Here is a 16,996-nt window from a genome sequence, read left to right on the forward strand (position 1 = left end):
TACAAACAAGTTTATGCCACATCCTGGCATATTTCTGCATCCAGATTCCTAAGTCCCCTTAAGGGGACCCATCATTCTTGCAATGGCTTTGTCCTTTCTTCACATCCTAACCCTGAAATTCTATAACCAGTTAGATCACGTGGCTTCCCTGAGGCACAAAGGTACCAAACTCTATAACTAACTATCCAGAAATGATAAATATGCTCTCTATTTATATTAAAAGATTTTAATTTGGAGGGAGGGGGAGGCTACAGTTGAAAAACAAAGCAAAACAAAGCAAACACAGAAAGTTTCACGCTGACTCTGTAGTGAGAACTGTAGCCCTTTCAGCAAAAAACTCAACCACAGAAGGGTAATGCTTCAAAGTTGCAGCACCGATTAGTAATAAAAAAATTCTAGACTAGAAAAATACTCAGAGTTGTACCCCATCCACTCTGAATCGTGTGTGTGTGTGTGTGTGTATGTAGTAATCTGACATGAACAATTGGAAAAATAATATAATCTATGGAAATACATCAACTGGGGCCTTCCTAATGGAAACCTATTTGCAAAAAGGCATCTCTGTCAGTCTGAGACGAGTATAATCGGTCGGCAATTTCCTATGTATACACATTGGCAAGTGGGGCATACACTTTAATACGGGGGCAAGGAACACACAAAAACAAATGTAACCTTTGAGAAGTTACCTATTCTGAACTATTCTTGCAAAACAAACTACTCTCAATTCTGTGAGAAAAAGCTCATCAGTTGAATTATAGGGGGATCTTGCTTTGCAAATATGCTTCTTGGGACAGAAAGGATCTCACTTGGAAGGCAATGGAAAAGATTAAACGCTGACAGAGGGTGTTTCACTGTTAGCTTTTTCCAAAAGCTTAGAACTTATTATCCAAATTTCAACGTACACTCAGGTAGGAGTTTGCCAGCAGAACCTTTTCTGATTGGAAGATAACTTTATTGTTGGGCATATGTTGCACATAGAACTATTAGACTTACATCTCTATAGTTACTGAAATGGAAAACTGTGGCAATAGAGCATAATTTTCTAGGTATTTTTTGGGGGGTGGAGGAAGGGAGTAGGAAAAATCCAACCTTTCCAGATGCAAGTCACTTACCTTATACGATGGTTTTACAGTAACAAGAAAATTCACACCATCCTCTAGACATACTTAAGAAAAGGAAACCCATGCCTTCTTTATTGTTTTGTGAAGCTGAAAGACTCCAGAAGCTGAAAAGATATATAGCTTCCATGGAATGTTAACCATCGGAGACTCTTGCTAAACCAAAAGGCATTAGCTAATTATTCTAGACAATTCCATTTTGCCTTTCATTTTCTGTTTGTAGTAAGAGTATGATATACAGAACAGAGTAGCAGTCAGTAGGAGAATTGCTGCTGCATTTTTGCATTATTTAAAATTATCAAAAAAAAAAAAAAAGTCAAGAAACACCTCACCCTAAACAATGATCGCTATTGAAAAATAAAGCTATTTTAAAACCAAAAGGCCAGATTTTAAAACCAGTAAGTCAAATTAAACAGTATTAACCACAAGTAATATATCTTATCACTTTAAGGAAAAGAGCATTCAAAATGGGCTAGCATGACTAGAACAATATACTGGCAAAATATGAAAAGACCAATTCAAGTATGGATATAGTATATTAGAATCATATAAATTATCTCTCTTTACAAAAGCTGAAAACATGTAGCACACATCTTCAATGGTCAATTTAAAGAAGATAGAAATAGTTTATTAAATAAATACTAGCTGCATGTAGACGGGATCTACTGAATCACAGCCAGCAGGGGTAGTCTCACATATACGTCAGGACTTGAAATTCTAGAAGTAGTGATGCTACTGGTACCAAACACAGAGAAGGAGCATCCAAGAATTATTATTCAAAATGAAATGAAACTAACAGGGAGGGATGGTAGAGAGCTCATATGAAATTCTGATTTAATTATCCCTCAGTAAACACTCATTTGCTCTCTGAAAATCAGGAATTTCAAATGATCTCTGCAGATGTATCACTTGGCGTTGTGTATGTCTAATGATCACATTTAAATTTAGTTTGATTTGCAAACATTTTCAAAACTTCAGGGCTCCTTACACTGCAGGGGAAGGTAACAGATGGTGGAGAGTGACGAGCAAAAAAATGTTATTGTGATATCGTGTTTCCAGGCTCGCAGAATTTTGTATTTCTTATAGGAGGACAAAAAGAGAGAGAGAAAAAGACTTATTATAAAACCCCAACAAGTGGTTTTAAAAAGTAACAGCTTATTTTTAATCACTCTTAAATCTTCAACAATTCAATATGCAAATCAACTTGATATTATAGTACCCAGGCCATATCTACTGTTGCAATAATCATCCTCATTTAATGGATTTTTTTAGGAGTTGCGACATTTTAAATTAACCAAACAGTTGTCGGACATGCAAGAAGAGTCTTAGGGACACACTGTATTAGGCAGAAATAGAAAAAGGCCGAGTTCACAGTTATGGAACATTCTTTGAAATGCCAAGGTACTTGATGAATGGGTATATAAAATAATTAAATTCCACTAGAGTTTGAAAGCCAGACAAAACAGAAAAGACATATCACCATACGAATACTCTCTCCCAAAGGTAGTAAGAAAAATAAATCAGAAAAAAGCTCTGGATTTCAAAACCACCATCTGTGTACTCTCCCATCAACCAATACCACTTGATGGAGGCACCCGCTTTGGGATTTGGTTAGATTCTAGTCATTCTCAAGGCTGTCTAACATTAGGTGCCTCTCACTTAACACCTGTCCAGCACCACCGAAGGCTGGACATTGAGAGCCAACGACTTCTGAATACAATTCTTCCGTGATTGAAAACTGTGATTTAAAATCTTGTCCAAAGGGTGGGTGGGTGGGGGAAACTAACTTGGTTAAAAACCCAAGGTTAAAATAAAAGCATGGCATTTAAAATCCAATCATTACAAGGATACTATGGTTTCATCAAGCCGACTTCAATGACTAGGCTGCTGTTTTGAGCATGCAACACACCACTTGGTATCTGTTAAACTGCTGGCATGTTTCATCACTGTCACCTCTTTTGGTTCCCCTTTCCCAGTTCTCCCCTCCCCTTTAATAAACAACATTATAAAAAGGTAAAATCTAGAGTTAGTGGCAAAATCTTCACAGTAACTTGTTAATAAAGTCGTAGGTGGCTGTCAAGGGCATCAGTCAATTGGACCTTGGAAAATTAATTTGATGCAGTTTTGTTCCCCAACCAGCTGTGTTGCACAGAAAGGGCAGGCAGCGTGAAATGCATGAGTTCCATGAGGCAATGGGATCTGAGACCAGTATTTAGCAGACTTCTCCGAGCACACATGTCCACAAGGGGTAAAAGCATGTGTTGGTGGTCCTGCATCCACGTAAAATCCAGCCTCGCAGCCAAGCCAGAGAGGTACATAGGGACCCACAGTCCTGCACATGGGACACTCTCTCTCGTTGGCCTCCGTGTCGCTCCGGTGGCCCCAGTTGTGGTATCCGTGCACGTGGCCACAGCTGAGATAGGCCCAGGGCTGCTTCTCCTCTACCACCTCTTTCCTATTGATGCTGGGGAAGGCCAAGGTGTTGAGCCCCACAGGACACTGGGGTCGGGCAGCATTGATCTCCTGCCGGAGCGCTTCTATGTGTTTCTGGGTTGGAGTGTGAAACAGGCCATCTGCTGTTCTCCAGAGGAGCGTTGCCCCACACAAGTCAATGAGGGAGCCGTCCTGCAGCACGTTTGTCTCACTTTCCACCTACAAGAAGGTTGCACAGACACGCCTTTATAAGCCAAGTTCAGCAAATCCCGCCAGCATTCCTTCCTCTCAAAATGAGTAAGAACCGTCTTTGGGGAAAGAACAGGGTGCAGCCCAACGTTATCGGGAGGAGGAGGGGAGGAGGATCAACCCACTGACAGCAGTAGGACTGAGCCTTAGTTTCCTCATTTGAACACCATATGCCCAAGGCGCTCACCACACTTCAGTGAATATAGTGATTATTTCAGTAAACTTCACAAATACTAGATTTTTACTTATTTTTTTTTCTTCCTTTAAGTCAATGACACAATTACTCATTGATCTGGTAGGTGACAAGAGAGGTCACACAGCAAAGTCTCCTATTCATTTCAATCAACACCCTAGGGGCCCCACAGTAGTCACTGCAGAGGTCTAAGACTTCTGGGGACTCTCAGCTCCACATTCACCTCCAAGGTGCCTCTGATCCTTCATGAGCATGTCTGACGCACAAGTGTTCACTCCTGACTTTCGTTTTTACAAGGATGACTGCTCTGGCACCAGGTGCATACAAGAACTGTTAACAGCTGACAGGCAGCAGGGGCCAGCAGGGATTCCATCAGCACTTCCAGGTGCAGGATGTAGTCCAAGCCCAGTGGCCAACAGGGTCATTATATATGCAGAGAATCACCCGGGGGAGCTTGTTAATATGTAGATTCAGATTCAGTTTATCTGGGGTGCAAAGGCAAATTCTCAGCACAGAGTGATACCAGAATGAACCAGTTTGAAGACCTGGTTTTGCAAGCACTGCTGGCAAGAAAAATCAGTAACATCTTTTCCCCATCCAACAGACGTGTTCTTTAGTACAGGGGGCAGACTTGCCAAGAGTAGAAGCTGTTTGAAGTCCTGGTGTGGCACTGCAGGATAATGCGCTGGATCACAAAGTCTATCTGAACCACAAGGTCAGTGGTTCAAACCCACCAGCCACTCCCTAGAAACCCTATATGGGTCACTACGGGTTGGAAACAACACAATGGAACTTAACAACAAAATCAAGGCTCTGAAAGTGCTGTGTGAGGCCCTCTCACCCCAGTGGTTAATAGCATGGACTGTGTGGAGCGTGAAACCCTGGGTTTGAGTCCAGGGTCTGTCACTTACTAATGTGTGACCTTGGGCAGGTGACTTAAGCTCTTAGTGCGCCTCAGTTCCCTCTTCTATAAAATTTGGATAAGGTTGGTGTGAGGATTCAACAAAGTAATACAAAGTGCTTAGATCAATACAAGGGGGGTTCAAAAATTCATGGAAAAGTAGAATGAAAAGATGATGGGATTTTTCCATGAACTTTCTGAATCCCTCTCTTATATGCTATTATGATTTTGATGCTAGAAGGTCAGAAAGCTTATTTTTTGCATTTTTTTCTTGTTACGATGAAAATATGTATACCAAAATGTAAAATTCAGTCACTGTTTACATTCTCCATATTGTACAACCATGATCACTCTCCTTTCCTGAATTATCCCACCACCATTAACATACACTCAATACCCCCTGTCCCCCTCAACATAAACTTCCCCTTTCCCACTCCCTCCTGACCCTAGTAACCACTAATAATTTTTGGTTTCTATATATTTACTGCAACCTCCCCAATTGCTCTCCGGAAACCCTATACAGGGTAGCTATGAATCGGATCCAACTCAAGGGCACTTAACAACAACAATAACAATATATTAACTTGGAGTCTTGGCGTGGAGCTGTAGGATACGCACTGAATTGCTAACTGCACGGTTGGTGGATCAAACCCACCAGTTGTTCCTTGGAAACCTTATACAGGGTCACTAGAAGTCAGAACCAACTTAACAGCGCTTAACAACAATAACTGCAACATATCAACTATCTAGCTATACTGTAGGAAATTCAATTCCTCACTCACCACTTATTGCCAAGTGAACGGTAGTCTTGGTCTCCTCATGTGTAAGTGGGAAATATAATAATACCATTCTGGTGGATTGCTTTGAGCAATGCCTGTGGAGACAATGAACTTCAGACTGCCGTAAAGCACTTGGTCTGATGAGATGCTGTGGGTTAATGAGCTGGACTGAAAATGCAGGTCAGTTTGAAATGCAAGGTGGGAGGTTCAATCCCACCACTCGCTCCTGGGAAACTCAATACAGGGTCACGAGTTGGAACCGACTTGATGGCGCTTAACAACAACAACAACAACAACAACAACAACAACAAAGTACTTGGTAGGTACAGTACCGGCACATAGTGTTTCACGGTTATTCTACTATTTCACCCCAACTAGGAAAGCGAAGCAACTTAATCAAATTTACTCACACAACGGCAATACTGTTTTAATAAAATCCCTCAAATAGGGTTTAGACTCAGAAGTCCTGAGAAGAGCTAGCTTACTGTTACTCTATCATTAATTAGAAACATGAGTTAGCCATCACTCTGATTCAAAGTCCAGTCACCTATTTACTAAATGGAGGGTAAGTGCCTAAAAAGATATTTCTCTCACACTTAATTAATGATGTTGATGAAGTATACTACAAAGTTTCATCATTTGCTATAAAACCACTACCCACTGCCATTGAGTTGGTTCTGACTCATAGCAACCCTGTATAGTGTTTCCGAGGCTGTAAATCTTCATAGATGCAAAATGCCTCATCTCTATCCCGTGGAGTTTGAACTGGAAAATTTGGGCTGTGGACCTTGCAGTCTGCAGTCCAGTGTTTATTATACAGCATTACCAGGGCTCCTTATCATTCACCATTATGATGCAAAAACATGACTTGTTATTAAGAACACATCAGTTGTTTGATTTACATTAAATGCTAAATATGGTATTACTACAAAATAGCTAGTTCCACAAAGTGAGGATCAAACCCCCCAAACCAAACTAGTGCCGTCAAATGGATTCCAACTCATAGTGACCTTACATAGGGTTTCCGAGACCGGCAATCTTTATAGGAGCACACAGCCTCATCTTTCTCCACAGGAGTTACTGGTAGATTTGAACTGCTGACTTTGTAGTTATCAGCCCAACACCTAAAAGTCAAGGCAGGTGGCATCTAATACTGTTAGAATAAATATTTAGGACTTTGAGCAGATCACGTTACTCCTTTTGTTTTTGGATTATATTATAAATAAAGAGTATTGCCAAACACCACTCCCAAATCGAATCTCTAGATTGCTGCTGTTATTAAGTGCTGTCGAGTCAGCTCCATCACAGAGACCCTGTATAGAGTTTCCAAGGAGTGACTGATGAGTTTGAACCACCAGCCTTGTGGTTCAAACCGATGTCAAGGTCCAGTGCTTGTCTTAAAGTGCCACACCAGGACTCCAATCTCTAGATAGGCATGATTTACATGAAATGCTGCCAGCAAGAAGCTTCAAGAATCAGTAGGCTATCATTTCAGACAGAGCCAACACAGTCTCCAAATTAATAGTAAGAGATGTCTCTGAGGAGTCCAAGATCACATGGACTGAAATCTTTATTAATGGCCAAAGTTACACTATCAATGGTATGGTACACTTTCACTTAGATCTAAGTGCAACGTACAGAAACTAATGTAAAAATTGTTATTGTTGTTAACCGTCAAGTTGGTTCCGACTCATAAGGACCCTATATAGGGTTTCTGAAAAGCAACTGGTGAGTTTGAACCGCCAACCTTGTGGTTCAAGCTTACCTTGAGGTCCTGCGCTTGCCCTGCAGCATCACACTTGGACTTCCACTTGAAAATCAGTCTATGTTGAATGCCACTGAATTGATTAGTTAGTTGATTCTAGCTAATTCTAAGTAGTTGATTCTTTTCAGGAGAACTGCAAAGTTCTCTAGCTCACTCAGCTGCTGAGCTGGGTCAGATCACATCACAACCAAAATGGGTGAGAACCACATGCAGGGCTGGACCTTCCTGGACAAGCAGCTCTCCATGGATTCCAAAGCTTTCTTTTTCACCCAGGGAGGCAGACACTCTGATACAAACCTTCTCACTTTGTGGAGCGCTCAACTCAGGTGCTTGCCAGGGTTGGCACTGAGGAGCCCAGATCAGTCATGGGACCTGAATTTCAATTCCGTGTGCAGCCATCTTTCAGCCCTGTGACACTGAACAATCTTTAATCTCCTAGACCACCTTCCTCATCTATAAAATGGGCTGATTCCTCTTCCCCAACAGGGCTGAAAATGAGCTAATGCCTCTGAAATGTTACTGTAATACCTGCACCCAGAGGCTACTATTGAATTCCTACGGTTGTTGTAATCATTAATAACCAGTTCAGCCAATCTAGGTCAGTGTTGTGTAAAATGAGCCAACGATAACAAAAACTTATTTGGAAAAATTGCTTTCACTCTCCCTTCCCTACTTACAATCTCTTGAGTATTTAAATACAATGGAATTTCCATGGCCTTTCTTAGACAATGCTTCTCATATTTCCTTAGCCCTGCTGCTGCAAGTCTAGGCTTTACTGTGAACTGCAGATACTATACTTGCCATGGAATCACAGTGTAAAATAGTAACAAGAGAACAATGCCCTGAAAACAACAAGGTAGTACAGACTAGCAGACAAGGTTAGTAAAATTGTTTCTTCTTTTTCCATCCTGAAAATAGTTAGTCACCAGCTTTCCCTCTGAACATGCTGTAGTCCCTATACAGTTTCCTGTGAGGTTTTTAAAGAAGATATTTGCTTCTCTTGCGGTAGCTTCTACCTAACAATTAAGTGAAACTATTAGGGGTGTCAAGTTTGTTAAGATTCTTTTGGCAGCTGTGCCATATAGCTACAGCAAGATCAGAAACCTAATGCTTCTCATATTTATGGTATTATGGTTATTTTCCAAAGAAGAAAAGGTTAAAAGACCAATTGCTTTAGGGTGCAGGAATTAAGTAGTGCCATTTACAAACAGAAACCAACATGACAGGCTATTTCAGTATATGAATCACTTCAAGTAAAAAGCTGTAACTAGGATTTTGGTGAAGAATCTTGGGAATTCTGCCTTAACTTCTTACTGAGAACTCAAGGAAAAAGAAAAAAAGCTAATTTAATTAATTTTGAGTTCTGGAAAAATCTTAAAATTAATTCTGTAATTTATAAATTCACTAATTAGTCTTGGACTGCTCAGGAGTTTTCTACTAAAAGTAAGTTTCTTCTTCCCAATGTGAATTTAAGTGGCATTTGGTGATGAAGCATACAATATAAGATTAGGCTCCTACAGTGGTGAGGGATAAAGCTTTCTCCGCTATGGGAAAGGTTTCACCATCAAAGGAACTGAGGCCGCACACCTTGGTCCATGGTACACAGCTTTCACACCTGTATAAACCTCTTGCCACTCAGACAACCCTGACTCATGGTGACCGCATGTATATCAGAGCAGACCTCTGCTTCATAGGGTTTTTAACTGGCTGAATTTTCCAAAGTAGACAGGAAAGTCTTTGTTCCAAGGTGACTCTGAATGACTTTGAATCTATAGCCTTTTGGACAATGGCTGAGCATGTTAACCATGTGCACTACCCAGGGATTCCAAAGCTGTACAAGGGTTCCCCATTTTAGGGAGGAAAATGACAGTCTTAGCGGAGCCCTGGTGTGGCGCTGTGGGTTAATGCGCCAGACTGCAAAGCCATTTGAACTGCAAGGTTGGCGGTTCAAGCTCGCCAGACGCTCCACGTAAACCCTATACAGAATTGCTATGGGTTGGAACTGATTCGACGGCACTTAACAACAACAAACAACGTCTTTGCAGTTTAGTATATTTTCCAGAGTGAAATCAACTCACCAGCTTTCCCCTTTGCTGGGCTGACCTGGTTTCTCGCAAGGTGTACACATCTCCACAGACAGATATCTCGCGCCAGACCCCAGGTTGGGACTCTTCCGTGAAACCCCCTCTTGGATGCATCACCAGGACACCATTGGTAGTGAGCCCATCCATGTGGCCGTCAGGGTTTTTCCATTTTGCTGCCTTTTCCTGGATAGCATAAACACAGGATAGGAGGAACAAGCTAAGATTTATGCTCAAAATCTCTTCAAAATGCTAGGTAGGGGTGAAGGGGAGTAAAGTGATGGATTTTCATTTTCTATTTTAAGCTACATAATCAGAAGAAAAAAATACACAATTACTCTGACAATATGAAAGAAATGCCCAAATGGATGGATGATTTATCTCTGGATACACATTGCATTCATCCTGAGAGTTTAAGAAATAGAACTGGATGCTCTAAAAATTTAATCAAAGGTACAAAAGTTCAAAGATACAAAGCAAAGATGTCAGCTTGAGGACCAAGGAAGGTGCGCTTGACCCAAGCCATGGTATTTTCAATAACCTCATATGCATGTGAAAGCTGGACAGTGAATAAGGAAGACCATAGATGAATTGATGCTTTTGAGTTATGGTGTTGGAAAAAGTACAACCAGAGTGCTCCTTGGAGGTCAGGATGGACAAACTTCGTCTCTCATACTTCAGACATATTGTCAGGAAGGATCAGTCGCTGGAGAAGGATATCATGTTTGGTAAGGTGGAGGGTCAGAGAAAAAGAGAAAGACCTCCAGCGAAATGGATTGGCTAAGTAAGTAGCAGCATCAATGGCAAAGCGTGGCACCAATAGTGAGGTTGGCCCAGGATCGGGCAGTGTTTCATTCTGTTGTGCATAGGGTCACTATGAGTTGGTACTAACTCGATGGCACCTAACAACAAGAACAACAATACAAAAGTTCAAAAAGTAGTCACCATTATATTTTCATACACATCAATGTTTATACCCTCAAGAGTAGAAGGTACAAGCAGCTTGTTACAATAGCAAGGCAGGCACTCTTGGTTGTCTACACCATGAGAATGTATCTGTGAGGTTTACAAAAGAAAGTAATTTTCTTTCACAGAAGAAAATAAATTTCACTTTCCCATGGTACTAGACCCCACGTGACATTCTTTACATGACTCAGGGTTACTATCACCCAACAATTACAACCTTAGCCCCCTTGGCCATGATAGGGGTTGTTGTTGTTAAGTGCTGTTGAATCAATTCCAACCCATAGTGACCCTATATAGGGTTTCTGAGGAGCAGCTGGTTGAGCTTGAGCCACCGACCTTGCAGTTCAAACGGCTTTGTAGTCTGGCTCATTAACCCACAGTGCCACACCAGGACTCTATGACAGGGGTAGGAATGGGCATTTGATGGCCAATGAGACATGAGAGAAGTCTTCTGAAACGGTACCAGGAGAGATGTCTTTGCCCTAAAAACAGTACCTTCATTGCCTCTTCTTCCAGTGGACGATCTCCTATTGCAGGAAATGTCTGGACTTGTACAACCTATCTTCCTTCCACTTGAAGATAGCCTGAGCAAGACACTGACGTGCCAAGAATGGTAAAGTGTAAAAACCACGCCCCCGAGTCTTTGAATGGTGGAGAACCCCTAGGTTAACCAGTGCAGGGCAGGCTTGCCTTGACCTCTCTTGTTATGGGTGACAATAGCATTCTTACAATTACTTGGCCATGTTGAATGTTCGTTATTTTTCTCCTATAAAATATTTTGATTCAAATGGAAACTATATTAAAAACTTAATAACTTTTGGATTTTGGTAACATGGAAACGCCATGAGGGAAGGGCTTTTTGCTTTTTAAATCTGTTTTGTTTTCTGTAAAATCACATCTCTAGCACATAGTATGTAGAACTAGGGTGCCAATGAAAATGTGTTGAATGAGTAACATCTTCCTTTAAACACGCATTACCTAGATTTGGCCTTTCCCTCCCCTTTCCAAATAAACTGTCTTAAGTCTATCACCAATGTATAATGTAAAATGCTAGTAACCATACATAACTTTTAAAAAGAGGTTACTGTGCATATCAGATTCAATATATCAAATGTAACAAACAGTATGCCATGATTTCACTGTTTTCTGATTTTTTAATAGTGGCTTTTCAAACCTTTTTAAATCTCCAAATCTAACTAGATGCATCAGGCAAAACTAAATGCACCGCTGTCCACAACCTAGTGTTAATTTGTCATAACAATGTCTTTTCTCCCTTTTAACAATAAGATTATGAAGAGAACTTACTCCAAGAAATATATTTTTGGAAGAGTCAAATCCTGCTGCGAATATCCGTGCTGTATAAGGTTCATTCCTGTCGCAGACGATCCTACAAGCGAACCTGGAGATGGTACTCTGTGTGATCTGAGCTTCATCATTGTTCTGACTGCCAGAAATGGTGTCCGTGACGACGAAGTCGATGGGGCTTTCTGTGGATCTGCCCACCTACACAAAGAACACACACTGATGATTCACCTAGAAAGGATCTCATGGCATGGGAGGTCCATGTTCTCCCTAAAGTTTATTAACTGCTCCCATGGTCAGAACTGAACAAACCATTTTATCTTCGTTCCTTTTCCTGTTGAACTAAGGTCATGTTAACTAAGCACCAGATTTAACATTTAAGGCAAAGCTTCAAGTTCTATTCTGGAAGAAATCATTCGATCTTTCCCTAAACGTAAGCTTTTATCTCCTGGATCAGAAAGAAATATGACTTGCACTGTAAAAAAAAAAAATTTTTTTTCCCCCTCTGGTGTTTTGGTGGAAAAAAGCAGGTAAGATTTTAAAAGAAGACAACAAACAAAGGAATACCTCTACCCTCTTGCCAACTCTAGTCCATGAAGTGAGTCCTACATTGTTCCCAGGCATCGAACAAAAATAGCCCTAACCCAACAAAGAGAGAAAATGTCTATTCCCATTACTCGTACCAATGAGAATGATGCAAAGGCTTATACAAAGACTGGAATGTTGGCAAATCAAAGATTTTTAAAGCTTGCCTTTCCATTTCAATATCAAATGGTGTTTTTTTTTTAAATGGGGGGGGGATCTAAAAAGTTATCAATAATATTTGACTTGCTTATTTTCCTTGGTAAGTTTAAATGTTGCCAGAAAGAATATATTTTGTTATGAAACATTCAGAGTTCTAACAAAGCTTTGAAAATTCAATAAATCTAAATAAGACAGGTACTGCTCTCTCCTAAGTACTAGAAAGAATTAAATATCTGCTTGCAAATAAGGAAATCTTCAAGATGGAATATTTAAATGTTCATGTAATTATGTTCTATAAATCTCTAACTGGAAAAAAATGATGAATGTCACTTGTGCCACAGAGACTTCTTAAATTAAAGTCGTTTGTATGTAAATGAACCATTTCTTACTAAACATGACATTAATGTTCTCTCCTAGCAGTAGTGACTTGGTTCCAGAGCCGCCAATGGGAGGAACACATACAGAGCCCCCAGATGTGCACATATCAGATGGCCCAAAAAGCCAATTTCCCAGGTATGTTGATTCTGATCTCAAAATTCTATCTGCAGCATAAGCCATGTCATACATTTTTTTTTTTACTACAATGAATAAAAGTGAAAAAAATATATACGTATCGTGTATCATTTAACTCTGCTTGCTTTCTGAAGCATTATTATTTTCTTTTGTTAAGCTCACAGATGCAGCCTCATGCATAGACTATCTCTGTAAAGTCAACAGACAACAGGAATCTATTTCTTCTGCTTTGGGTTTCGTTTGTTTACAATCCTTAATTTCTTGTCCAAATGAAATGTACCCAGAATAAACTAACTCCTGGGTTCACTGAGACATCAACTGAAATAGCCACATATTGCCTGGATATATATATATATATATATATATATACATTTTATGGTTAGATAACACAGAACTTGCTTAAAAATGCAACATAAAACCTAAATTAGCAATAGTATAAAATCATACAATTCATCATCCTAAAGTTGAGAAATCTCCCTTTCCATTGGATTCATGGAAAGACTGAGTCAAATTGCTCTAATTTTCTTTGAATTAGAGAGGTGTGGGCTGTTAGAAACTACCAGCCATTCTGCAGAACGATGAGGCTTTCTGCTCCTATAAAGACTGCCAGCCTTGGAAACCCTATACAGGGTCACTATGAGTCAGAATCAACTCCACAACACACCAGCACCAGGTTGTTGTTGTTGCTGCTAAGTGCTGTCGAGTTGGTTCCGACCCATAGTGACCCTGTATAGGGTTTCTGAGGAGCAGCTGGTGAGCTTGAACTGCTGACCTTGCGGCTCAAACCAACTTTGCAGTTCAGCGCATTAACCCACAGTGCCACACCAGGACTCTAGGTTAGATTAGCAATAATCATTTTTTAAAATATTCCTTTTTTTTAAATTAGAAAAGTCACAAATGACTATTATAAGATATTTAAACCAATTTAGGCAAGTATTTAGAGAAAATAAAGGCATCAAACCTAGCAACAAACCTGTTCTGAATCTCTCTTCCAAAGAAGCTTACAAGTAAAACGTGTAAGCAGAAATGTACTCACTCCACAAAACCGTAAGCCCTCGCAATGGCTCAGCCTTTGTACCATTTCTATCAACTTTCATGGAGGAGAACAAAGACTTAAAGCTCTGTATGGACTCATAGCTAAAACCACTGCTTTCTAGAATGTCACATAGCTGCTCCTCATCGACAAAGATTACTCTAGCCCAGAGAGACCGTGTTCTGAGTTCATCCTAATGTACTGATGTCTTGATGAATTAACTGAAATTGACTGTAAAACATGAAGTTTCATTCCATCTGGAACATTCTGCTAGAATTAATTATTTCAAGTCATGGTTCTTATCTGACTGGTCATATAAGATTTGTTTACCAATTCACTTCTCTTTAAGTCTAGCCTGTAGAGTGCTTGCTTGCATAGTTTTATACTTTTGGACACAAATTTCAAGTTGCTTTTGCCAAGAAAAAATAAGAACACTCTCTGAGTAGAAAATCATTCAATGTGGGAAATCTGGAGTTGGTCCTTTGTTTTGACTATTGGATCAACTGTGCACTATTATTTTAAACACACAAGCCAAGATGTTTTTGAATTTCAGCTGGCATTTGTATTGTGCTCATATTCTCATATAGAAGCCACAGTGGGGACTTTACCCCCACTACTGTTTCTCAGGAAGGAGCTCTGGTAGCACAGTGGCTACATGTTCAACTGCTAACCTCAACATCAGCAGTTCAAATCTACCACCGCTCCATGGGAGAAAGATGAGGCTTTATGCTCCTATAAATGCTCACAGCTTCAGAAATCATCTCCAGGGTCTCTGTGAGTCTGCACATGGACTCAGGAACAGTTTTTCCCTTTGTGCTGGATCACATCCACAGTAACTAGCCATATTCTGGAGCAGTGCTTCTCAAACTCTCTGTTGTGAAGGACCATTTAAAAATAGTCTGTTGCTGATACACTTAAAACAGCAACAACAACAACAATAAAATAAAAACGTTATTTGTTTTACGTTAGTTCCAACTCATAGCGACCCTATATAGGGTTCCCAGGGAGCAGCTGGTAGACTTAACTATTGACCTTTCAGTCAGCGGTCCAGTGCTTATCCTACAGTGCCATCCCAGGAATGTTGTTGTTATAGACTTTCTGAGATACTTCATCATGCCATTTGATTCCTTTCACGAATTATTTCTTTTTTTGTTTTACTTTCTCAATAGTTAAGTCTTTTGACTTTCCTTTATTTACTCTTACGCCAAGAAAAAAAAAATCTTATTTAGTATATTAACCCAGAAATTCTCATACTTAATGTTGTTAAATGTCTTTGAGTTGGTTCTGACTCAAAGTGACTCAGTATAGGGTTCCTAAAGAGGGACCGGTGGGTTTGAACTACCAAACTTGTGGTTAGCAGTCCAGTGCTTATCGTATAGCACCACACTCCTCTCATATTTAATGTACCCCTCTTGTTGTTGTTGTTAGGTGCCATTGTTGTTAAGAGTCAGTACTGACACATAGCGACTCAATGTGCAACAGAAAGAACAGTGTCCAGTCCTGGGCCAACCTCATAATCTTTGTTACACCTGAACTCATCACTTCTGCCACTGTGCCAATTCATCTCACTGGTGGTCTTCCTCTTTTTCTCCAACCCTCCACTTTACCAAACATGATATATTTCTCTAGTAACTGGTCCCTCCTGACAGTATGTCTGAGGTATGAGAGAGGAGGTCTGGCCATCCTGGTTTCTAGGAGCACACTGGCTGTACTTCTTCCAACACAGATCTGTTTTTTTTTTGGCAGTCCATGGTATTTTCACTATTCTCCTCCAACATCATAACTCAAAGGCATCAATTCTTATTCACTATCCAACTTCCGCATGCAAATGAGGTTACTGAAAATACCATGGCTTGGGCCAGGCATACTTTAGTTCTCAAAATGACATCTTTGCTCTTCAACACTTTAAAGAGGTCTTATGCAGCAGATTTGCCTAATGCAATACATTGTTCGATTTCTTGACTGCTGCTGCCATGAGTAGTGATGGTTAATCTGAGCAAAATGAAGCCTTTGACAACTTCAATCTGTTCTCCATTTATATGGATGTTGTTTATTGGTCCATTTGTCAGAATTTTTGTTTTCTTTACATTGAGGTGCAATTCATACAGAAGGCTGGGGTCTTTGATTCTCATCAGCAAGTATTTTAAGTTCTCTTCACTTTCAGCAAGCAAGGTTGTATCATCTGCATATCGCAGATTGTTAATGAGTCTTTTTCCAATCTTGTTGCCATACAATCCAGCTTTTTGGATTATCTGCTCAGCACACAGACTGAATAAGTATGGTGAGAGAATACAACCTTTTCTAATTTTAAACCATTTGGTGGTTCCTTTGTTCTGTTTGAACAATGCCTCTTAGACTATGTACAGGTTCCTCATGAGCACAATTAAGTGTTCTGGAATACTCATAATTCGCAATGCTTCCCATATCTTGTCATGATCCACACACTATCAAAAGCTTTTGCATAGTCAATAAAGCATAGGCAAACATCTTTTTGGTATTCTCTGCTTTCAGCAAAGATTCATTTGATGTCAGCAAAGATATACTTCATTCCATGTCCTCTTCTGAATCTGGCTTAAATTTATGTAAATTCTCTCTCAATGTATGGTTACAGCCATTTTTGGATTACCTTTAGTAAAACCTAACTTGCACGGGATATCAATGATATTGTCTGATGATTTCCGCATTCTGCTGGGTTTCCTCTCTTTGGAATGGGCACAAATATGGATCTCTACTAGTCAGTTGGCCAGGTAGTTGTCCTCCAAATTTCTTGGCAAAGAGAAGCGAGTGTCTCTAGCGCAGCATCTGTTTGGTGAAAGATTTCAATTTGTATTCCAACTATTCCTGGCGCCTTGTTCTTTGCCAATGACTTCAATGCGTCTTGGACTTCTTCCTTCAAGATCACTGGCTCTTTATCATATG

General features: G+C 40.1%; 1 protein-coding gene across 1 annotated transcript in view; it reads right to left on the reverse strand.

The window, feature by feature from the left end:
- Positions 1 to 2,956: 2,956 nt before the first annotated feature.
- Positions 2,957 to 16,996, reverse strand: part of PELI2 (pellino E3 ubiquitin protein ligase family member 2) — a 267,800-nt gene continuing 253,760 nt past the window's right edge. Inside the window, exons 4-6 of the mRNA XM_006864615.1 lie at positions 11,791 to 11,988; positions 9,517 to 9,705; positions 2,957 to 3,770 (exon numbers count right to left, since the gene is read on the reverse strand). Coding sequence (XP_006864677.1) covers positions 3,204 to 3,770; positions 9,517 to 9,705; positions 11,791 to 11,988 — 954 coding nt within the window. The 3' untranslated portion in view covers positions 2,957 to 3,203. The remainder of the gene's footprint in view (positions 3,771 to 9,516; positions 9,706 to 11,790; positions 11,989 to 16,996) is intronic.

This window comes from Chrysochloris asiatica, unplaced genomic scaffold (genome assembly GCF_000296735.1).
Source record: "Chrysochloris asiatica unplaced genomic scaffold, ChrAsi1.0 scaffold00067, whole genome shotgun sequence".
NCBI lineage: Eukaryota > Metazoa > Chordata > Mammalia > Afrosoricida > Chrysochloridae > Chrysochloris > Chrysochloris asiatica.